Genomic DNA, 24,784 nt, shown 5'->3' on the forward strand with positions numbered 1-24,784 from the left:
TCAGAAAAAATCTGTAGTGAAAGGCCAGCTTGTCAGGGCAGCCAGAATGATTTCGAACTTGGTTGACTTCAAGGATGAGTGTAATTTTTTACGAAACCTGTTTTTGAATCCTAGCTAGCCAGATTATTTTATAGATGAATTAATAAGTGAAGTAACTTCTAAAAGGAATTCTGGACACTTTGGGGCTATATTAAATAGCTCAGAGGCAGATGAGGGATTATATCTGAACAATTCAAGTCGTAGACTTGACCTGACTAATTCAATTGACAGTAGCAATAATCATAATCATTTTTGTACTGATTTTTCTCTCTCATTTATTACAACTTTTAGTAGTGATGCCTACCATATTAAGAACATTCTTGAAAAAAAAATTGCAATCTTATTGTAGCAGATGAGAGTGTAAGGAAGAGATTACCTCTAACAGCTACTATTGTTTTTAGGAGGGGTTTCAACTTAAAATATCTCCTAGGAAGCAACATGTCACAAATTTCAAAGACAAAAGGTATGTTTAAATGCGAAGCTTGCAATTATTGCAAGTTTATAGATACTGGACTTAATTATCTAGTTAACAATATGAAAGTTTCTTGTCATAGAAGATATAACTGTAACTCTAAAGGATGTGTGTATTTAGCTAAATGTAATTCCTGCCAAAGTTTCTATATAGGTAAGACCGACAGGAAACTCAGGGAATGGATATATGGACATCAGTATGCCATAAGAAATTTAAAACCAGAAAATGATTTAGCTAAACATGTTCTTAATAACCCTAGTCATATATTTTCCTTCAGAGTAATTGATCAGATCTGCACTCATGTAAGGGGAGGACCATTTTCCTTATGGCTGGAACAAGGTGAGCTGTATTGGCAACTTAAACTAGATGCTTTTAAATATCCCGGGTTAAATGATGCATGCTCTATAGCCTGTATTTTGAAGTTAAAGAATTTGAAGAGATAGTTTATTTACCCTTAGAGCATAAATTAGCATAAATGTGTTGTGTATATTCCTTATATATGTTTTAAGTGTATTTTACATGTATTTTTCTTCTTATATATTTAGTTATGTATCTTAAATGGTTATTTGTTGAAGCTAAGGCTTTTTAAAAGTGTTTTAATTGTCATTTAGGTCTTATTGGTCCTTTTTAATCAACTGACCATCATGTGCTTATGTTGAATTCTATTTAAATGTGTTCCATTCATTTTGTAAAACAGTCTGAAGAAGTGGGAGTATTTGTAACCACAAAAACGCTTACTGAATTGGATTAAATTGTTTGTTTCTATCATTAGCCTTGGCCGTTTTTTGTTTTCAGCTTGCAGTTTACATTTTGTTCATTGCAAAAATGTGATGCAAAAATATAAAATAGCCATTCAATACAGCTGAGAACCTGTCAAAGAAGGGACTCTTTTTAATATTAGTACTGTTAAGTTGAGCAGCTGACAAAATAAGAGAATCTACATGCATTTCTGAAATAAAAGTAATCGATAACTCTGATCATTACCATTATTTATTAATTGTAAACCCTCCACATTTTCTTCCAAAATTGCCATTTTGTAAAGGGATTATTAAGGGGAGAGCAACATTTTTAGCCAAAGTCGGGGACAGTTGAGAGGTTTGGATATACCTAATTCTATAAAGCAATTTACTTGCATGTACCTCTCAACCTCTTAATGCAGGAAATCTGAACATGGCCAAATATATTGGGGGAACATACAGACAGTACTAAAATTGCTTATATAAACTTAGACAGTTGACAGAATAACAGGTCTTGCTTTAGCATGCATTTTTCTGAAGGGTATGAAGTCTGAAATTCAATGTCTGTCATTATTTAGTGACTTCATTCATAAATGATTTGCCAGAAAACCACACATTTTATGAGGAACAAACCAAAAATAAGAAGCCAAATTCCATTTATTCTGCAAAAATCTGGACAGTGGAGAGGTATAGTTCAGCTGGAGCTGTCTTTGAGTTTGCCGCCCTTCCCCCTCACAAAATCATGGTCGAATGGGGCCTCTCTCCTGCAGTGATTCCAATGTCCCATTACTTGGCTATTTCACCCCATTTACCATAAACACTGTAATATGCATACTGCTTTACTTCTACAATGATTTGGATTTCATTTAAAAGTTTTATTTTACATTTTAAGCACAAATGCTAATAGGTTCATAAGGACATAGGTGTGTACTAGGCTAATGGCCCTGGAGCCTTTACAAGCCTAGCCCATAGGATTGCCCTGGCATTGTGCCACCTGACCTTAGTTCCCAGTGCTTCTGTCAAGTAGAGCCACTGGAATGATCCCTGGGGTGAATTTTCTGTTTCCCATCCACTCATTAAGATTTCTCTTGAAGAGGGCCAGTGAGCTGCTTTGTTTGATATGTATGGAAAGTCTGTTCCATAACATGGGCAGTCTCTGGGTTATGAACCTGTCCCTCCAGCAAGTTCTGTTGATTGTGGTAATGAGGTTGAGGTCCCTGGAGTGTGTGGTGTGGAGGGAATGGGATTTCTTTAGATGTAGCAATTCTAACAGAGCTGGGTCAGATATGGCTTTGTAAGTCAAGCAGTAGGAGATATGAGACAAAGAATAGTTGGAGATTTTTGAGTCTGTCCATATAGGACAAGTGTTTAAGGCCTAGAATCCTCTTTGTGAGGTACTTTTGTGGCCTCTTCAGTTGTTGCAGGTGTCTAGTGAGGTACATGTCAATGGGGGCATTGTACTCGATGATTGGCCTAATGAGGGAAGAGTAGAGGGAGACTATGACCTCTTTCTTACTGGATGAAAAACCCTTAGTAATGAGATGTGGCACATAGAAGGACTTTCTGACCTCAGTGGCAATGTGGTGGTCGAAAGAGAGGTTGCTGTCAACCTGTGTTCCCAGATCTCTTAAAATGCCTACTGTGTTCAGTGGACTACCATCGATGGGGTAATTCATGGGAACCAGGTTTTTCCCAAAGGGGATGCTGACACATTTTTTGGCATTGATCTTAAGGCCATGGTTCTGACAGCAGTCATTCATCTCAGTGAGGCCTTTCTATAGGATGTCAACATCACTTGGGGAGTTAATAATAGCTGCCAACTTGCAATCATCTGCAAACGTTGTCAGCCAGAGTACCTTCCTGTTGGCCTGGACTTCATAGAAGTATATACCAAACAGAAGAGGACCCAGGACTAAACCCTGTGGGACTCCACTCATGACTGGTTGGCAGTCTGACTTGGAGTCAACTACGTTCACACTGTGGGTTCTATCTGTGAGCCAGTTTGCAACCCACCTAGTGATATGGGGTTGATGACTAGCTTACTGAGTTTTTCTATGATACCTGAGTGGAGAATGGTATCAAAGGCCTTGGCTAAATCGAGGTAGACTGTTTGAACCACCTTGTCTTCATCCACAGCTCTGGTGACTGACTCAAAGAAGTCAACCAAGTTGAGCAGGCATGATCTACCCTTCACAAAACCAAATTGTGTGGGGGATTCCAGAGTTTTGAGATTCCCTATATCCTTGTTTATTTGGTCCACGATGATGTGTTCCATAGCTTTGCATATCAGACTCATTAGGCTAATGGGGTGATAGTTCCCAGGGTCTGTAGTTGCTCCTCCTTTGTGCAGAGGGATGACTGTAGCAGTGCAACATTCAGTAAGGACAAAGCCTGACATGAGGCTGTGATTGAACAGGGCACACAGGTGAGGTGCCAGTTCACACTGTAGTTCATATAGAACACAGCCAGGGATATTGTCAGGTCCCATAGAAGCTGTATTCTGGGCCTTGGACAGTGCTGTTTTAACCTGTGCATCAGTAATGCTGGGTGCCTAGGAATCTACTGTTAATGTGATAGGTCCTTTGGGAGAGGAGAGAGGCATAAAATTGGCACTGAATCTGTTGGCTAGTATATTGGCAATATCTCTTGGCTCGGTATAGGAAGTACCATTGTGCAGTAGCTCAGAGCTAATCTGGGTATTGCCATGGAGGTTCTTTACATAACTATAGAAGGCCTTGTGGTTGTCTTTACTATCTGCTGCAAATCTGTTTTCGTACCTAGCTTTAGAGGATTTGATGAGGGATCTCAACTTTTTGTTGAGGCTGATAAGGGAGTTTTTCCAGTCTTGGGACTTCACCTTAATACGCATCAGTTTCCTCCTTCTGTTGTAGAGTTTGTTTATGGGAGGAGACCACCAGATTGGCTTCCTATTTTTGGAGGAGAGCATCTTGTTTCTATTGGGTATGGCGAGATCCATGCATTTGTGTAAGTGTTTGTACAGTGCATTGGTGTATGATTCGGTGGTCATGCAACTATTCTCATTTGCATGGTTGCCGTGAAGTTAGCCACCTCTATTTTTAGGAGCCCAACGTTAGCTTTGGAGACGTTTTTCATGGTGGTTACCTTTACATGGGGTGGGGGGAGGAAGGGATGTGGATTTCCAAGGTGATTATTTTGTGGTCGGATCTAACCAGGGAGGAGTTGACTATTGGTGTAAAGCAACGGTCACCCATGTTAGTAATGACCAGGTCAAGGATAAGGATATTGCTACCTCTAGTGGGGGTAAGAAAGAGCTGGTCCAGGTCACTGGAATTAATGAATTCCAGGAAATGTTGGGCAAGTGTATTGGTATATGAGTAGTTTTCCCAGTTAATGGAGGGGTAGTTGAAGTCACCCAATATCAGAGTGTTAGCTTGGACCCTAATATTCTCCAGGGTGCTTAGGAACATGGAGTGTGAGTCGTGAGACATGGTCGGGGACCTATAGCAGGCTACGACCTGAATCTCTGTCTTACCCAATGTTAGCTGCCCCTGAAGTATCTCTGAAGTGTTATGTTGGCTACCAGTCTGGAGTTGTGCGCATCGTTTATGAATATGGAAACACCACCGCCTTTGGAGCTTAGGTCCAAGATCTGGGGCCGAAAGGTGTGGAATGAGTTATAGCCTGGTAGTGCAGGGGTGCTTTCTGCTGCCTTGAACCAGGTCTCTGTTACAGCACAAATGTCGATGTTCTTCATTTTAAAGAGTGCTTCGAGCGAGTGCATTTTGAGAATTAGACTTCAAGCATTGAGCAGCAGATTGCACTTGTTTGTAGCTGTTACGTTGGTAATTTGGTCTTTGGAACACTGCCTAAAAAAGGCACTATAGAGGTGGTAAGAGTCTTGGCCAGTATCCAGAAGCCCAGGGGTGACAGATGCAGGCCATCTTTGGCAAAGCTTCAAGGTCTCTCAATCATGTCATCCCAGGCAGACAGATACTGGATCCCCTTAGAATGACACCACAACTTCGCCAATTGTTGAAATCAATCATTTTCTGCTTGTACTGTGGTATCATTATGGGAGATGGTAGGATGCTGCTGAGGGCTAGGGGCATAGCCACTTGGGCTACATAATCCGAGAGCTCCTCCATGTCTCTTTAAATGTAGTCCAGGGAGGTACGTCTCAGGTCATTCATACCCACATGTACAATGACAGAGTCATATTTGTACCTGTTGTTGAGGGACCTGAGTGTGTGCATTATGTGGTGGATCCTGGCACCTGGCAGGCAGCTGACTGTTATTTTCACCTTATTCAACCTAGTGAGTGGGAGATCTGTGTGCCTCACTATTGAGACACCTATGACTAGTGTGCTGGGCATGCTGTTTTGCCTTAGGGGCTTTGATTGAGTGGCACACTGTTTAGGAGAGTTATGTATCTTATGATTAGCGTTGTGTTGTGGTGATCAAGTGCATTTCTGCCTTGGAAGTCACTGCTGTTTGGGTAGATTTTCATTGAGAGCCTCAGCAAAGGTGGGTGTGTGGTTTGTGTTTTTATGTGAAGGCAGTGTTGGTGTGTGTTCTGGAGGGCTATGTGTTCCATGTAGTGTGGTGCAAGTGCTGACCTTCTCCTCTTGACCAGCTATTATGGTCTTGGCTGAAGAGTGCGTGGCTTCCAATTTGGATATATAAATGCATCTCTCGCAAGTTTGAGTGTTGGGAGATATGAGGAGAGAGTTGTCAGTGTACATGAGGCAGTTGCTACATTGCCTCAGGATGCCCAAGTTCACCAGGTTAATAGGAGAAAGCACAGGGAACTGACCTTTAGACATGCCTGGAGGGGTGGGCATTAATAATAAGTACTGGAGCTGTTTCCTTGTAGAACGTTTAGTGCTGGTAGCACTTTTGTGTGCTACAGTAATTGCTACAAGAAGTCTGGTATGGTAAATTACTAGACTAATAAGCTAGTGAAAGTGCAAAATAGGAGAGAACTAGCAGATATAAGGGACACACTGAAGAGCAGACTTTGGCACCTCTGTTTCTGGACTAAACTAGTTACAAGAAAGGCAGGAAACAAGTGCAAACATCCGCCTTTAAACCAGAGAGTTGAAAGAGAAGGAAAAACTGCCCAAACGGCCAATAAACTACAAATTCTGGGCCACAAACCATTCTTCTTGTGGTAGATAGGCTACCTAGTGCTTACCACTCCCACTGATGAGCTAGAAGGCTTCCGTCCAACACAGAAAGGCTTGGGGGGGGCTCAGAAGCTTACATACAGTCCTGGATACAGCAAATCGGTATCTGGACTAGACTAGTTACAGAAAAGGTGGTTAAAGCTCAATGCGGGCTTTTAGACCAGAAAGTTGAATGAGATGGAAAAGAACTGCCCAAACGGCCAATAAATTTCTTTATTTTATTTTATTTGAATGTGTTAACCATGGTAGAACACTGATCCTATTGGACCTATTTCAGTCTCAGCTCAGGGGTAAACGCAATAGATACATGACATTATATACACAGAGAATGACAAAACACAATATATACTTGTACTGGGTCCAGTTTGGAATTTCGAAATTTCACAGTCCCGATGTTTGAAATACTAATGCTCAGAACATTGAGATTGTGAAACCTCAAAATAAAAAAATAAAATAAAATAAACAAAATCAAGAATACATCAAAAAAGATGATTTTGCAGGGGGCAAGCCCCCTGCATCCCCCACACCTCTTGCAACATAAATATACTAACTCCAAGATTGTACTACATTGAAGAGAATGGTAACATTCCCTTTCCACACTGTATGGTGATCTCCACTTACAGGATTTGAGATTTCACAATTCCGAGGTTCTGAACATTGGTATTTAGAATGTCGGGACTGTGAAATTTCAAAATTCCAAACTGGTCCCACCTGTACTATATACATATTGGATATCAGAGTTGGCATACTGAAAGAATCATAATTCTTTCAGTCATGTTCCAAGACATTTTGAAGCCAATGAATTTAACAGAAGTTCAGGCAAAGAAAAAAATGTACCTTTTCGAGTCTGCACTGTCTGACAGCAAATTAGTGCATCACACGTGACAAAATAAGTGCCCTTCACTTTTGCAAAGACACTCTAATTGCAGCACAGTACCAGGTATATCAGCATTCAAAGCAACAACAATGAAGATGGTGAGTATCTCAAAGCTTTAAAAAAAAAAAGCAGCATGCAGTTGAACATCTTCCCCAGTTCAATCAGCAGTATTTGATGGCATGATGAAGTGTTACACTTCTGGGTAGTTTACTTGCCAAATATGCCAGGGAAGAAAGCTCAGTTGAGCCACTGAAAAAACTTGTTTTGTCCAGGGCATCACTACCTCATCACTGAGCCTGATACACAAGGCTAAACAAGAGTCAAAAATGTAGTGAATTAATGACAGCGTACAATATTGAGCACCTCAGACATGCAAGCAGCAGGGAAAAAGGCAGCCAGTGCATCCAAAAGGAAATGAAGCCATAGCTCCTCATTTAGAATAGCAATTTTGCAAAATGTGTATACGCGCACACACACACACACACACACACTATATATATATATATATATATATATATATATATAGCTATCTGTCTATATACATATATATATATATGTGTGTGTACATATATATATATATATATATATATATATATATATATATATATATATATATATATATATATATATATATATACATATATATATATCTATAGGGGTCTACTTCAAAATATTGAAATCTCAAAACAATGACCCTCAAAACACTGAGACCATAACAAAGAAAACTCAATTTGCATCATAAGATTGAAAACTACAACACACATGTAAATAACATCCCCTCCACCTATAACAACAACATTCTAACAGGCACACTTTTTACTACGTTTCTGTAGAGGGGCAAGCCCTCCAGCAACCCCCAAACCCCTCGTAAATTAAATATACCAACTCCAAGATCGCACTACAGTTGAAAAAAGTTAGTTTCCTAATTTCACTGTAATGCGGTCACCATACAGAATGTAAACATAATGTACCTGTATGGCCTAAAAACTTATACAAATTGACAAAAATTTTCAGAACACTAACTTAACTTCCATGAAAGCAACACATTCACATGTTGACAGTCTATATGGTGATCGTGCTACAGTGGGATTGGAAAATTAACTTTTTTCCACTGTAGTGCGATCTAGGAGTTGGTATATTTAATTTACGGGGGGTGGGGTGCAGGGGGGCTTGCCAACGTAGTAAAAAGTGTGTTTCTTACTTTTGTGTTGTTATAGGTGGAGGGGATGTTATTTACATGTTTGTAGTAGTTGTCTATGTTATGATGTACACTTTCAGTGTTCTGAGTTTTCGTCGTTTTGGTTTTCTGGTGTTATGGTATCAATGTTTTGAATTTCAATGTTATGAGATTTCAATGTTTTGAAGTAGACCCATATACATATATATGATTACCCCCTTTTTTTCCATTTTTGTCCACGAGTCCAAGATGTCACACACTGACAGTGATCATCACCTAGAGCCAGCATTCACGGTGTTAGCTGGATAGTCCTGTCACAGATTTTATATAAAATGCACATGAGTCTGTTTGTGCATATGCACATATATAGGGATTAAAAAAAATACTTGTTTCATTTGGAGTGTTAGTGATTATATGACTGGTCAAGATATAAGTAAAGCATGAAGGCGCCTTTGTACTTGCTACAAAAACTTAGTATGACTGGTCAGCAGATACTTCTGTATTCGTCTTTGAGAAGTACGAGAATGACAACGCATTTCTTAAGAATAAACTACTACTAATTATTATAGCTTTCTGTTTGTAGGTTGCAGCCTTGAATATATGCAATTTATAATTTAACTCAAATGGGAATCATTTTTTACATGGGGATGAATTGCCAAAGTGTAATCTGTGGCACATTAACTGAAGTTATCATGAAACCCATGCACAGTAATGTAGGCTAAAATGTGAGCATTTGGTAAAACAGTGACAAAAGTAGGCCTCTTGCTAATCAATATCATCATGTGGAAAATCATCATCAGTACTTATGACAGGGTGTTCTGGCCCTGCTTCTGTCTCAAACATGTATACTTGTTGTGCAGGGATAGATAACAAAGTAGTCGTTTACTGACAGTAAAATGCAGACCCGCCCCCCCCAGAATACTAAAAAAGTAGTAAATATGGGTAAGGTTAGTAAGAGGGGGTGTGCAATATTAAATATATCATTTTATGACATCAATAAATATGATTAGGTTTGTGAAGCAGCTTAAATAGCCAAAGGGGTATGTTAAGGGCAACAAGTGACAAAATGTGATCTTGTATCTCTTTATGGACTTACAGTAAACTAAAACCATACCTGAACAAGGTTAATGTCATCAATCAGACAGAACAACTTCTTATTTCCAGAAGGTTTGTACACAGCTCCATGCTGCCACTCCAGCTGCTTCATCAGTGTTGTCCAGAGCATCTCAGCACTTGTAGATCTGTGTGGAGAATACCAACAACTGTGAAAGGTACAATAGGGGATATGAAATAATATGCAACAGGCAAGGGTGTATGTTGTGCTATAAGGCATAATGTCACAAGATACTTTAGATACTAAAGGTTGTGGTTAATATTGGTCACCATCAGGGAATGCTATTCCTGCACCCAGAAAATAAAACAAAGTGTTTAAATGTGACACAAAAAATGGCTGTGTGAATCAGTTAAAACTGAAGAATCATTAGTGTAAATGTAAGAAAAAAAAATCCTTTGAAATAATTATCCCTTCCTGATCTGCCGGTATTACTTAAAAATCTACATCATTAAAAATGCTGCAAGTTGCACATTTTAATCAACTCATTTTACATCCTTCTCATTATATCCAACCCATGTCTTTTAGTACTGGCATGATAAAAACAATGCAATTTTCCTTTATCAAACACAAAATGGTCCTCTGTGAAAATACACTTCATAATTAAACTACCCTTCAAATTGCATTCCACCTTATTGACAACTGCAATGAAAATGATGTCATCTGCTTGCTCAGCTGTAAGGTACCACAGAATACAACTAAACTGCTAGAAGGTGTAAATGCCATGTGCGAGTATGGGTGAGACTGCAAGAGTTTGGCATGTGCCCTAGAATGGCTGTGTTCCTTTGACCCCTTTCTAGATTCTAGCTCCCAAAGACTCTGAATAAGAAAATGAGTTATCAGCTCATGAATAAATTAATTAAAGTATGTTCTCTTTATTTTCAGTTTTCCAAAAGCATAATGCTGACATATATCTGCTTGGCACCCAAGCTTTGCAGCACTACAGCCAGATACAAAAATTACAAGTACAGACAGGCAACGGTCTAAGGAGATCTAAACGCATGCTATAGTATTTAATGTGGCTTCAGCTAGTCCTCAAATTCATGATTTAATTATGTCTGGGAAAAAGTCAGAGAATGTATTTGTTCACTGGATAGTCCTCAGTCTCTTACCACAATACTCAGGAATAAAGGTTTCATATCCAAAACATTTATCAGATATTAGTATTATTTACTTAGACATCTGAAAATACGCTATGATTTATAATGACATTTTTCTGATGAATTACGCATGTGTAACTGCAAAGTCTGGCATCATTTAAGTATATATTTACTTTTTGACTGCAATACCAAAAAAATTAAGAAAAGGTGCATCAAACTTTTCAGTCAAAATCAGAGTCTCCATAAAAATCAGGGATGGCTGAGATATGTTCCATTAGTCACTCCTTGTCCCACAATCAGCCCATAACTCTGCTTCTTAAATCATGCAATTAGTTCATGAATTGTCAGACTATAATCCACTGGACAATGAGTCGTAATTGACTCACTTGTGTTTGTAAGTCATCATGGGTGATGTTTCTATCACTGTGGCACAAGAAATACCCAGTATAGGAGGAACACATTATTTTTTTTAGTGTACCACTTCTACCTTTCATCTGTAATTAAACATGTAGTTTGCATACCTCTTTCTGCTACTGCATTTGTAATAGAAGGGTGTGGTCTTGGTACTTTATATGTTGTCCTATTCTGTAGCAAAAAAAGATATTCTGGCATTTACAAATCACAAGAGCAGACCTCATCTTCTAAAGTTTGTTCTTCAAAAATAAAATATTTGTAAAGAAGCAAAGCATTTTTGGGCATTGTGCATATGCACCAATGATCACAAAGAATAAACCTTCCCGGAACAGGACAACAAATGTATTCCTGTAAGGTGGCAGCCATTCTCAAGGCAAACTGGAACAGAATCTGACAGAGATGGGATTTGTTAGCAACTGTTACAATGTTTTCATATTTCTTTATTTATACATGGACACCTAATGTATATGCTAATGTTTTTAACCTAACGATTGTCATAAAGCCATTGTGCAACAATTTCAACACTGATGAGTGAATTTTAGGAGATACACTTACCACAGTGCTGTATGCTAAAATGTTTAATATGGCTAATTTGCTTTGCCATATGTTTGAATCTAACTATAAATTATTTATCCATACTCTTTTAACTTCACATTAGATCAGTTTTTTATTGTGTCACTAATTATCAGGATCAACTTAAAATTAGGCATACAAAATACATCCCTAATATCAATGACATTTTTACCAATTTTTAACAGAGACAAGGCAGTCCACCTATGTTATCACACAGATCTTGTTTTTCTATGTGACAGCTTTGCATTGTCTAGCAGTGCAATACTGATATGCTAGTGCTTTATGACACACACTGATTTCTGACAAATTAAAACAAAAATTAAGAGATTTCAGCTTTCTGATCTCAAAGGTGTTTACACTGTATGTTCAACTCAAAGCTTAAGCATATTTTAGCCTCACATAGTTTCTTTATATGAAATAGTATATACTGTTACTTTAATATCTGAGAGAGTCATGGACAGTACTGATAGGCCCTTTCCTTTTAATAGTTAAATGGGTATAATCAAGTCCCCCCTACTGCTTGTCTGACAAAAAGATAACATGTATGCTCTTCTGTTGTCTGTATTGTCTGACTCTTCTGCTCTAATGACTCCCAAAAGCAGCCTCAAAGCCTGCCTCAGTCTCTCTTCATGACTCTTTCACAGAGGCAGCTTGTAAGCTCATTTGTCTTTTTCCTGACAACTTTATAAAACAACTGCTGCGTACATTTTATTTCATGTAACACACACACTCATATTTATGAACTGTGATGCATGTTGCCAATATGTTTTAATATCTCACTGCTAGAAAAACAGACTAACGCTGCAGTCATAGTACAGCAGTCAGAGCCAGAATTCCTAAGTGAAAGTAAAGCCAGGTAAAAAAGATGGATGATCTGTCAATTTAATTAATAACTGTACATGTATTTACAAATGTATTTGTATTCCTGAATGAAGCAAACTTTTCCTTAAAAATCTGTAAACAGCTGCATTTTACAGAGTTCAATGATTATTTAATCAAAGCTACAGATTTCTCTGTACTGCCAACCATGATATGAAGAAGGTGAAAAGGCACTACCTAGACCGTAGATTAAAGCACTGCTTGCATGCTTTATTTTTTGCTCACAATTAAAGTAATTCCGTTATTCTGAAGTTTTCACTCTTTTTCACTCTTTCAGTTTTAGTTAAGGTAGTTTCAGTTTTGCATGAAAATGAGGCCTGCAAATGCAGCTTCATGTGAAAGAAATTGTCTAAAAATGCATCCGCTGTACCATTTAAACAATGATTTTCCATGTGAGCAGAGTCCACCCCTCCAACCCTGACATTAATATAATCAACTCAGTTTAATTTCTCCAAGTTTGCAGAGTTTCTAATACCATGACAGGAATGGACCCCATTTCTAAGTCAGGGTATGATTAAAGCTCATGAAATTAGTATTGAATTGACTTCTTCTGTAGTTCACATGGAAATACATGTATTGGTATCATATCTAAATATGACTGCAAATTCTTCTTTATGATACCCATTGCTTCTACTGCTAGTGAAACTGTCAGGGTATCCTTCTTCCACATTGCTCTAATTTCTGCCCGTAAATCCTGGCATTTTATGACTTTGTGTCTCTTTGTATGTAAGACATTTTAATCACTGGGTGTACCAATTTCAATGATCAATGCAGCTTTTGGTCTTAGGTTCATAGGTTCATAGGTAGGTACTAGACTACTGGCCCTAGAGCCTATATAAGCATAGCCAAAAAGGTACCCTGGCCTTCGCCACTCAAGAAAATTATTTTCCTGTGCCCCTGTCGAGCAGAGCCACAGAGGTGATCCCTGGGGTGAATTTCCTATTTCCCATCCAGTCATCAAGATTTTTCTTGAAGAGTGCTAAAGAGGAGCTTTGTTTGATATAGACAGGTAGTTTGTTCCAGAGTATGGGAAGTCTCTGGGACAGCCATCTATCCCCCCAGCATATTCTGCTTATTGTGGTGACAAGGTTTAGGTCCCTAGAGCATGTAGCTCAGAGGGATTGGGATTTAAGTGGAGCATGTCCAACAGTTCTGGATTTGACATAGCTTTGTATGTTAGGCAGAGATTGCCTCTGAGTAGGCGATATGCAATAGAGTAAAGCTGGAGTTTTTTTAGATGGTCTGCATAGGACATCTGTTTGAGGCCAGTAATCCTCTTTGTGAGGTATTTCTGCGGCCTTTCCAGTTGTTGGAGATGTCCTGTGAGGTACATAACAAAAGGGGCATTATACTCTATAATGGGTCTAATGAGTGACGAGTAGAGGGGAACAATGACCTCTTTTTTCCTGGATGAGAAACCTTTTGTGATGAGGTGTGCCACATAGACGGATTTCCTGACTACTGTGGTGATGTGATTATCAAAGGAGAGACTACTATCCACCTGTGTCCCAAAATCTCTTATCACAATTTTGGTGTTAAGTAGACTACCACCTGTGTGGTAGTTCATTGGTACAGAATTTTTACCAAAGGGGATGACAATGCACTTTTTGGCATTGAGCTTGAGGCTATGGCTTTGACACCAGGCATCTGTCTCAGTGAGGCCCTTTTGTAGGATGTCCACATCATGAGGAGTTTCAATTGGGTCTATATTAGAACATCTAAGTTTCACAACTTCGAATGTTCTAATATCGACCCCTATTCAGCGAATGCTGAAAATAGCTAAGCTACAGAACACCAAATTTCTTCCTAGGGAAGGAATTTGGGTGGCCGTTCCTGTGGCTTTGCTATGTTCAGCACTGTGGTGGAAAGTTATGGGTCGGGATCAGGTAAGTGCGCAATTGTGTGGATGTGAGAGTTAGGGTGTGGGGTAGGGGAGTTAGGGTTAGGGCGCGGGTCAGGTAAGTGTGTGATTGTGTGGACGTGAGGGTTAGGGCGGGGTAGGTGAGTTATGGTTAGGGCGTGGGTGAGTGTGTGATAGTGACGGACCTTAGGGTTAGGGTTTGGGTTAAGGTAAATGGATAGCTAGTGGTGTGTGTACAGTTTAGTGTACGGTTAGATGTAGGATTTTATGTGCATGTGTGTGGATTGCTGTTTGTTTGGTGTGTTTGTGTTGTGTGCATGTGTGTCGGAACAGCAAATTTTTTCCCTTGGAAAAAATTCACTGTTCTGCATGTTTGATGTTGTCAGCATTCGCTGAATAGAGGTCAAAATTAGAACATTCAACGTTTTAAAAAGTCGATGTTCTAATATAGACCCGTTTCGATTATGGCTCCTAGTTTGCAGTCATCTGCGAACTTCATTAGCCAAAGACCTTCTGTGTTAGCCTGTACTTCAGAGACGTAGATACCAAACAGGAGAGGACCCAGGACTGAACCCTGTGGTACTTCACTTGTCATTGGTCTGAAGTCGGATTTGGAGTCTGCTAATTTCACAGTGTGAGTTCTGTCAGTGAGCCAGTTGGTAACTCATCTTGTAACATAGAGATTTATACCTGGTTTGTTGAATTTATCTATAATTCCAGAGTGGGGGATGGTGTTGAAAGCCTTGGTGAGATCTAGATAGGCTGTGTGAACCCCCTTACCCTTGTCTACAGCTTTCTTGACTGCTTCAAAGAAGTCCATCAGGTTTAGGAGACATGATCTGCCTTTTACAGACCCAAACTGGGTGGGGTCCAGAGTTTGGAGATTATCAATGTCTTTGTTTATAAGTTCCATGATGATACATTCCATGGTCTTGCAGACCAGGCTCGTCAGGCCAAAGGGGCGGTAGTTCGCAGGGTCTGTGGTGGCTCCCCCTTTGTGGAGTTGGATAACCATTGCTGTGCAAAATTCAGTGGGCACAAAGCCTGAGGTGAGGCTATGATTGAACATGGTGCTTAGGTGGGGTGCCTGTTCATTTTGTAGTTCATGTAGAACACAGCCTAGGATGTTGTCAGGTCCCATGGATGCTGTGTTCTTGGCTTTGGAGAGTGTGGTTTTTACCTGTGCAGCTGTGATTACAGGAACTTTGCATTCTTCCGGTATAGAGATGGACCATTTAGGGGGTGAGAGGGGGGTAACGTTAGCAATGAACCTATCTGCCAGGATGTTGGCAATATCAGTTGGTTCTGTATATTTAGTGCCATTGTGCTGTAACTCAGAGCAGATCTGAGTGTTGCCATTGAGATTCTTGACATAGCTATAGAATGCTTTGTGGCTGTCTTTAGAATCAGTGGCAATTTTGTTTTCATAACTAGCTTTGGAGGATTTTATGAGGGATCTCAGCTTCTTACTGAGGCTGACCAGGGAGTTCCTCCAATCATGGGATTTTACTCTTTTTTGCAACAGTTTCTTTCTTCTGTTGTAGAGTTTGTTTATGGCAGGGGACCACCAGATTGGCTTCCTTTTTTTGGAGGATAGCATCTTGGTTCTGTTAGGGATAGCACGATCCATGCACTTGTGCAAGTGCTTATAAAGTGTATTTGTGTAGGATTCAGCAGTTGTACCTCTATTGTCCATCTGCATGGGTGTCGTGAAGTTTGTCACTTCTGTGTTAAGAAGCGTGAAGTTGGCTTCGGAGAAATTTTTTATAGTGGTTTGTTTTCCTAATGGGGGGTGAGGGCGGGATGTGGATGTCTAGGGTGATTAGCTTGTGGTCAAATCTGACCAACAAGTAATTGACTTTGGTGTGGAACACTGGTTGCCCATGCTGGTAATGACCAGGTTTAGGATATTGCTGCTCCTGGTGGGGGTGTGGATAAATTGATCCAAGGTGTTGTAATTTATAAACTCCAGAAAACGTTGGGCAAAAGAGTTGGTACATGATTAGTTTTCCCAGTTAATGGTGGGGTAGTTGAAATTGCCCATTATTAGGGTGTTGGGTTGTACCCTAATATTTTCCGGTGTATCAAGAAATGAGGAGTGGGAATCCTAGGGCATGGTGGGGAATCTATAGCAAGTTACAATTTGGATTGCAGTCTTGCCCAGAGTTAGTTGCACTTGGATAATCTTAGATGCATTATGCTGAGCAACAAGCCTGGTGGTGTGGATATCCTTAATGAATATAGACACGCCTCCACCTTTAGTGTTTTGGTCCAGTTTAGATGGCCAACAGGTGTGGTATCAATTATAGCCTGCTAATGCAGGGCTGCTCTCTGGAGCCTTGAACCAGGTCTCTGTCACTGCACAGATGTTGATGTTCTCCATTTTAAGAAGTGCCTCGAGTGAGTGCATTTTGAGGTTTAGACTTCTAGCATTCAGTAACATTACCCTCAGAGTTTACTTGCTTTTACCTGCTATGGTGGTGAATTTGTCATTTGAACCTTGCCTAAAAAAGGCACTATAGCGGTGGCAAGAACCTTAGCCAGTATCCGGAATTCCAAGGGTGACAGGTGCAGACCATCTCTGGCAAAGCATCATGGTCTGTCGATCATGTCATCCCAGGCAGACAGATACTGGATCCCCTTAGAATGACACCAGAAGCTTAGCCTATTGTTGAAGTCAATCATTTTGTCCTTGTACTGTGGTATCCTCCTGGGTGATGCCAGGATGCTACTTAGGGCTAGGCTCATACCTGCCTGAGCTCCTCCATGTCTCTTTTCATGTAGTCCAGGAAGGTATATCTCAGGTCATTCACACCAACACAGACAATGACAGAGTCATATTTGTACTTGCTGTGGAATGACCTGAGTGCGTGCATTATGTGGTGGATCCTGGCACCTGACAGGTAGCTGACAGTAACTTTCTCCTTGTCTAGCCTAGTGAGTGGAACATTAGTGTGCCTAACTATAGAGTCACCTATGACTAGAGTGTTGGGTACGTTGTTATGCCTTATGGGCTGTGGTTGAGTGGCACACTGAGTTTGTGGGCTATGTGTCATTTGGGTTGGGTTGGGGGGTGGAGGTTGCTTGTGTTTCTGCTTTGGAGGTCTCTGTTGCTTGGGAAGATTTTTATTGAGAGCCTCCATGAGTGTAGGTGTGTGTTTTGTGTTTCTATGTGTGTGTTTTGGTGGTGTAGGTTTTGAGGGACTATGTGATGAGTGTGGTGTGGTGCAAGTGTTTACCTTCTCCTCTTGACTGTCTAGTCCAGCTTTGGGTGAAGAGAGCTTTGCTTCCAGTTTGGCTATATAAGTGCATCTTTCACAGGTTGTAGTGTTGGGTGGTAAGAGGAGAGGGTTGTCTGTGTACATGTGGCAACTGCTACATTGCCCCAAGATGCCCAGATTCATCAGGAAGACAGGAGAAAACACCACGAGCTGATCCTTAGACATGCCTGGATAGGTGCTTATTTATTAAGTACTAAAAACTGTTTTCCTCTAGACAAGTGAGGAAAGTTGAGTGCTGTAGTAATCTGTAGCTTATTTAGTGCTTACGAGTTCTGAACAAGTGCTGAGCGGAAAGAAACAGATTTGAGTGCTAAAACTAAAAAACTGGCTCGTTCTAAAGGAAAATTTGAAGAGCAGACTTTATGGCACGGGGAATAGTTTAACCCTAGCTAAGCGGCGATGCATAAAGTGTATTTTTTATATAACAGTAGCAAATGAGCAAACTGATTTAAACAAATTAACCAATAAAAAGCTAAAAACTGAGACCCGTTCCAGCAGTCTTCGATCAGACAAGTTCTAACTGCACACTCCTGCCACAAGGGTGCAGGGGAACCTTCTCCAAAAAAATGGCCTGGATTAGTGCTCAAGTTATACAAACAAAGCTAGATTAAGCAGGTCTGAATTTAGTCTATGCTACAACAAACAAGGCATACCAATTTCAGAAGAAACAGTTCAAATAAGCAGGCACAATAAGCCTTTAATCAGAAACTCCCAGCTCAGAAGGGCAAAATCTAGCCTTTCCTCCCACAAGAGTGCAGGCCACACCTTCTTAATGTAAAATAACTGGGCTGAAGCCCAAGTGCTTAAACCAGAACTAATACATTTTTAGAATAACAGATAGTGAGCCTTCAATCAGCAATTCCCAACTTAGGAGGGTGTAAGCTACCTGTCCTGCCACAACAGTGCAGACCACAAACCTTCTTAATGTAGAACAACTGGTCTGAAGCCCAAGTGCTTAACCCAAAAGGCTTAGAATAACAGTTGCAATTTAATCAGGCTACTACCAAGCAGTAATAAATGCAGCAGAATAAATACAACTGAGTAATTTTAAGAAGAGGCAAACGCAAAATAAAGTGCATTTTTTTGTTAGTAAACTGCAAGGAGAGAGAGGAAGGAGGAGCAGAAGATAATTCAAGGTTAAGAACCTAAGTGGGATGGCCTTCTTCTTTTCATGTACTACTAGATCTAGTGTTCTCAAATCTATTTTTGCAAACTGATAGTAATGGGTGATCCCATGTGATATAAACTTCATTCTCTGTAATGCTTTGTGGGTCATGTTTCCAATGCTTCTCAGCTACTTCAGCGTTATAATGTTTGCACAATCCCGAATGCAACTGTCTTGTCATATTATACCTTGCAGTATACAAGGCCTCTGCCATGAGTATATCACACTCAGCAACAAGATTTATAACTTTTTCTAGTTATGTTTTACACAATCTGCATTTGGTGTTTCTCCCACATGTTCATTGGGCTTTGTAACCAATATGTATGTAGTCCACTATCCTGGGCTGCTAATATTAACCTTTTATCTTGTGGATTAAATCCACCTCTCATTAACCATTCCAGCATCAAATGCTGATCAACATGAGGTTGTTCCCAGAGATCTCTGTACTAGCAGGGAAGCCATCTTACACTTCTTCTCCTCATCTTTTAAAGCTTTCACTATGTGTTGGATTTGATGAGGTCAGCAGATATGTATGCAGTCCCACATCTGCAAATCTAAACATGTAATTAATTTTGGTGAAGCCCATACCTCTGTCAGAATGAGGAATGTATAATCTTGGCATACACATATGTTTATGTAATTTGATAAGCGTGAAGCATTTTTCTTGTTTTCCTGTCTAACTGACCTAATACCTTTTTGAGCCAATCAATCACCCCCAAACTAGAAGTTAGAACAGGAAGAGTAAATTGGTTTACAGTTTGGGTTTTGTTCTTAGATGTCAGGATTGTTTTCAATATTAGTTTTAGTCTCCTAAAATATTCCGTACTGAGTTTTCTTCACATTTGTTTGTTTTATTGCTGATCCTTCATCTGTTCCCAAATATTTATACACTCCTTCCTGTCCAAGTTCCTTTATATCACATTACTGTCCCAGATAGATATTTTTTTGGTGTTGGCGCTTTCCTGCTTTAAACATTCCTTTTGTACATTTATCAAGAACAAATTACATTCTAATATCATTTGAGAAAATTTTAACCAGTTGCAGTTGTGCTTTCAACGTCTCATCTAATGAGCCATACTTCTTTTAGTCATCCACAAAATGTAGATGAGAAGTCTTTAGATATGTTTGTTTTCTGGGAACCAAATTGCAACCATGGCCAAATGTGGTAAGTAGAGAGCTTAATGTGCTAACAGCAAGACAAAAAAAGCAGTGGTGACAAAGAGTCGCCCTGAAATATCCCCCTATGAATTTTTATCCTTGGGATAATAACTGGTGTCTGTACAGGATTCATACATCTCGACTGTACAGATTTTCATAGAATGTCCAGATTTTTTACTCATAAATTTGTTCTGTTTTTTTGACAAATCAATGGGATGATCTAAGGATTAAAGTCACTAAATAATGACATGCATTTGAGTATCAGACTTCATATCCTCCACAAAATGCACGCTAACACAAAGCCTATTATTCTAGCAATTTTCTAAGTTTAAAAGAGCAATATTTAAAACATGTCCCTATTTTTGGGCCTTTATCTCCTGATTATGTCAGGCTTTGTTCAGATTTCTTGCACTAAGAGGTTGAGCGGTATGTACAGGATGCACATATAAATAGTTCATACTCAGGGTTAAATCTTCATGTAAAGATGGTAATACTTTTAGCCAGAAGTTAGGTACTGCATCTCAGCCTGGGGTTTTCAAATATAAGCTTTTCTTAATTTTGTTTAAATTTCTCTAACCATTACTTCATCCCATTTCATATCCTGTGTGAATGCTTTATTGTTTCTTTTAATTTTTCTCTCCATTCAGAATCTTTGTTATGTTCTATGGGGTCTTCATAAATACTTCTCCAAAATGTGCCTATTTCTTCTTATTTTGGTGGTATTGGTACTCCTTTTGGTTTATTCCCCAGTTCTTTATATAACTTTTTTGGGGCATCAATGAATTGCTTATTCTGCATTTTTCCTTTGTATGTATCTTCATATCGTTAAGTTTTTCTGCTTGTGCTGATATCTTTATTATTTGCAATACAGTTACGATAAATCCTGATCTGTTATGATACTGTGCATTGCTTTTAGCACGTCTATCTTTTCAAGTATTTTTATTGATATTTTTCCTGTTATATACTCTTAACAGTGACTCGGCTGGGATGCCTTCTGTGCGGAGTCTGCATGTCCTCCCTGTGATCACGTGGGTTTCCTCTGGGTGCTCCAGTTTCCTTCCACATCCCAAAGACATGCTGTAGGTGGATTGGACACTCTAAACTGGCCCTAGGCGTGAGTGTGTGTGTGTGTGTGTGTGTGTGTGTGTGTGTGTGTGTGTGTGTGTGTGTGTGTGTGTGTGTGTGTGTGCCTTCTGTGAAAGGTTGAGCGCTGGGCTGGCAACTCGGCACCGTAAAACTCCACTGCCAATCATGAGCGGACTGGTGATCCGATGTGGTGACCCCTAACTGGGAAAAGCCTGAAGAAAAAAAATACTCTTAACAGTGACACTTCTTGTCTTATTTGCATAATAGTTTTCTCTATGCAATACTTTCATGATGCCATTTTTATTGTAGTAAGACTTTATCTGTTATTAATCAAGCTGCACAATAATATATCCTATTTACTTCTGTTATATCACATGAATTTCTGTTAATAGTCTTGATTGCTGAGTTCATCTGTTTTATCAGATGTCTAACATTTTGGGTTTTATTAACTTTTTGTAATCTATTGCTTTCATTGACCTTAAAAACTTCATCCATCTCTATTAAATTAAAGAATTATTCCCTTAGATCATTTTCTTCTAAACCGAGAGCACATTCTTTGCTTTTCGTTTCCTGTGGGCATTCTACAGAAAGTTCCAGAATGTCTTCTTGTGACATAACCTCTTCAGCTGTATCCTGCATCATCTGTTGCTCCTTTATATGAGAACTCGTTGGCCCATCACTTCATAACACTGCCTGCATCAGAGCTGCCACTGTTTCCTCTCCTTCCCTTCCTGTGCAACTCCAACTGAACTTTTGCACTGTTTTCCTGCTGAAGGCACCAAAGCATCATCAGTGGCGTAAGGCTGAGAGAGAGTGAGAGGAGAGCTGCTCAGCCAAGCAAAGCAGCAGGGGCGTGCCGCCGGGATGTTGTCATGGATTGTACTTTGCTTATTTAGTAAATGTCCATCGTCCGGTGGTAAGAATCCCAGTCTGCAGCCCTCCCACCTAGAAAAAAAAAATCCGTGAACAAAAATTTCATTCAGACTGCTCAACCTGTGGCTCGAACTGCTTCCCTTGCAGTCAGGGGACATGGTCAGACAGTCACTGGCTTAGTTTCTTTTTGTTGGATTATGAGGTTTAGGAGGGAACTCTTGCTCTGCAGAGTGATATCCCTCTTGCATTTGGTTTATTTACACACAAGGGGAAACAAATGTAGGCAGGAGAGATGTGTTACTGCTACAGTTAACAAAAGTTGAAACCGAGATCTCTGGATGACTGAGAGAAAACATTACATCAGTGGCCAGCAGTTGTATCCAGTTCCAGAAGGTGTTAAACCCAACCAAGGTAATTCTGTTACTGTTGTTGACTGAATGATGTCTCTTTTATCAAATGTGATTTGACTGAATTAAAAAGCAAAACAGGAACAGTTCTGTTAAAAGTGCTAGCTGATGAAGGAAGATTATTATTACCAATGTTTTGTAATCTGTCATATGCATACCTTACAAACACTGAAATATAATTCAGTGAAATGGAACAGCTATTCAAAACTAGAGAAGAGCTTCAAGACAGGAATTAATTTGACTAAGCAAGTAAGTTAGCAATAGATGTGCTGCAAATATAACAGAAGCATAAGTAAGTTACTGAGTTTACGCTTTTCAGTGACAGAATCTGCTCATACTGGTGTGTGATAGGTAACCACACTCCTCAAAAGCCAAGCAGCACCAGAGTTTGTAGCTGCAAGTTAGCATAATAGTCTCACTGCCATAGTGAGTCACTCCTCTCAGGATGGTCTAGAATATTTTTAAATGTTTTAATTGGTCCCTGCTTTTGGTGAATTTCCACTTTGTACCATGCAATATGTAGTTATGTATTATTTGCACATAGTTATTGTTTAATACATTTATTACATTGTATGCTTTATGGCTGTCAACTCAGCATTGTATAATGGCATTCGATGTGGTATTTTATTATTGTCACAGAGTCATTGTTTTGTGTAGTTGCCAAGTTTGTGTGTGAGAGTTATTGTATTCCTTGTACTGAATTGGGTGCACCTAGCCATCTGGAAGACACCACTGGGTATTTTGTTTGGTTTTACTGCATTATATATATATATATATATATATATATATATATATATATATATATATATATATATATATATATATATATATATATATATATATACATACATATATATCAGATATATTTTGTGATGATCAGAATACTAGGTTATCATATTTTATTTGGCTCAAGTTGTACTGAAAGAATAATGGCTAAAGCAAGAGGTTCTTCTGTTTGATCCTTGGCTGGGGTGCCTTCTGTGCAGAGTCTGCATGTTCTCCGTAGTTTTATAATTAGACAAACACAAATAGATGTATAGAATTGTCAGACCCATATAGACCAAAATATAATAAATTTAAAATTTCATACAATATTAAGATATAAAACAAATCTTTAATGCAACTATTAGTAGGAAGTTATAAAGCATTTTACTATATGTGATTTTGAGCATCATCATGTGGCAAGTGATCAGATTTTTCCTGCTCCACCTGTTTCTCCTTAATTTGAGGATTCATTGTTCTATCATGCTGTGACATAACCTGTGTTAGACTTTCTACACAAAATCTTTCACTTTGCAGTTATTGCGTAACTTCCATTTCTGTTTAACTTCTACCTTACTATTCTCCTATTCTGCAGTCCTCCTTTGTGTTCTTATTTTTTTGTACTGTGAAATTTTCTATTGCCTGTATTTCTCTTCAAATACATTTGGAGCTGCTTTTTTGTATTGACTAGTTTGGCTTTCTTCTTTGCATAAATATTATACCATATCAGATCTCTTTTTCATTCCCTTGTCTCTGTTTCTTTTTTATACCTTTCAAAAGTCTCTGGATTTTTTTTATATTTTCATACTTCCTCGGCAACTTCTTTTTCCAGGCTTGTCTAAGTAACTTCTCTAATTTCTCTCTTAATCTTTTTTGAATATATTCTACCTGATAATTCTGGTCTTCTTGTATAACAGTAACAATACATATTTTCTTTGTTATCCTCAACAGTTCACTCATATCAACTTTAGGGCTCTTTTTTTGGCCTGTCAGTTTTTGTGGACTACTACTTCCTTCTACAATGGGGGGGGGGGGGGTGAATCCAGCTCCTGGGTAAATGATCTCAAGTATAAGGACACCTATGAAAGTACTGTGTGATTAAATGGCTAAAAACTTTAATTTGCACAGATGGTTTGTAGACAGTTTAGCTACTTCCATTTTGTTTACTTTCATTAAGCCATCATCTAAGAAGAAATGTGACCTCTGGGAAGCACAGATGATAGTACTGTTTCAGTCCAAGGAAATGTAGGAATTGTAAAGTACTGATAGCTGCATCAATATAATACTTCATCATTATCTCCATAAGCACATAACACAGCCTCGCTTTTCATAAATTTACATCCACTTTTGATTTGCACTTAACCAACTGCTATCAGTACACATATTTTTAGTTTTCAGCATGCTGTTGGGCCATCTTTCAATGTTATATGTTTCTTTGGCAGGCACCTGGTTCAAAAGCAAGTCTAAATACAAAATAATCATAATGTTGAATAATGCTGATAGATATTGTAAGCATCTTTGTGTGAAGTGTCAGACATTTCAAATCTGCCACCATAAATAACTAGAGATCCACTTAGAGTTCCACTTCTACTTTTAACTATTAGTATGCATACAACATTTCTAGACTGTTAAGCTACTATCTAC

At 39.1% G+C, this 24,784-nt stretch overlaps 1 protein-coding gene across 1 annotated transcript in view; it reads right to left on the reverse strand.

The window, feature by feature from the left end:
- The window catches only part of LOC122787923 (dynein beta chain, flagellar outer arm-like), a 5,188,001-nt gene that overhangs the window by 2,408,495 nt on the left and 2,754,722 nt on the right, over nucleotides 1–24,784 (reverse strand). Inside the window, exon 58 of the mRNA XM_044054850.1 lies at nucleotides 9,585–9,711. Coding sequence (XP_043910785.1) covers nucleotides 9,585–9,711 — 127 coding nt within the window. The remainder of the gene's footprint in view (nucleotides 1–9,584; nucleotides 9,712–24,784) is intronic.

The sequence above is a fragment of the Protopterus annectens genome, chromosome 13.part0 (genome assembly GCF_019279795.1).
Source record: "Protopterus annectens isolate FY-2018-M chromosome 13.part0, PAN1.0, whole genome shotgun sequence".
In the NCBI taxonomy this organism is placed as follows: Eukaryota; Metazoa; Chordata; order Ceratodontiformes; family Protopteridae; genus Protopterus; species Protopterus annectens.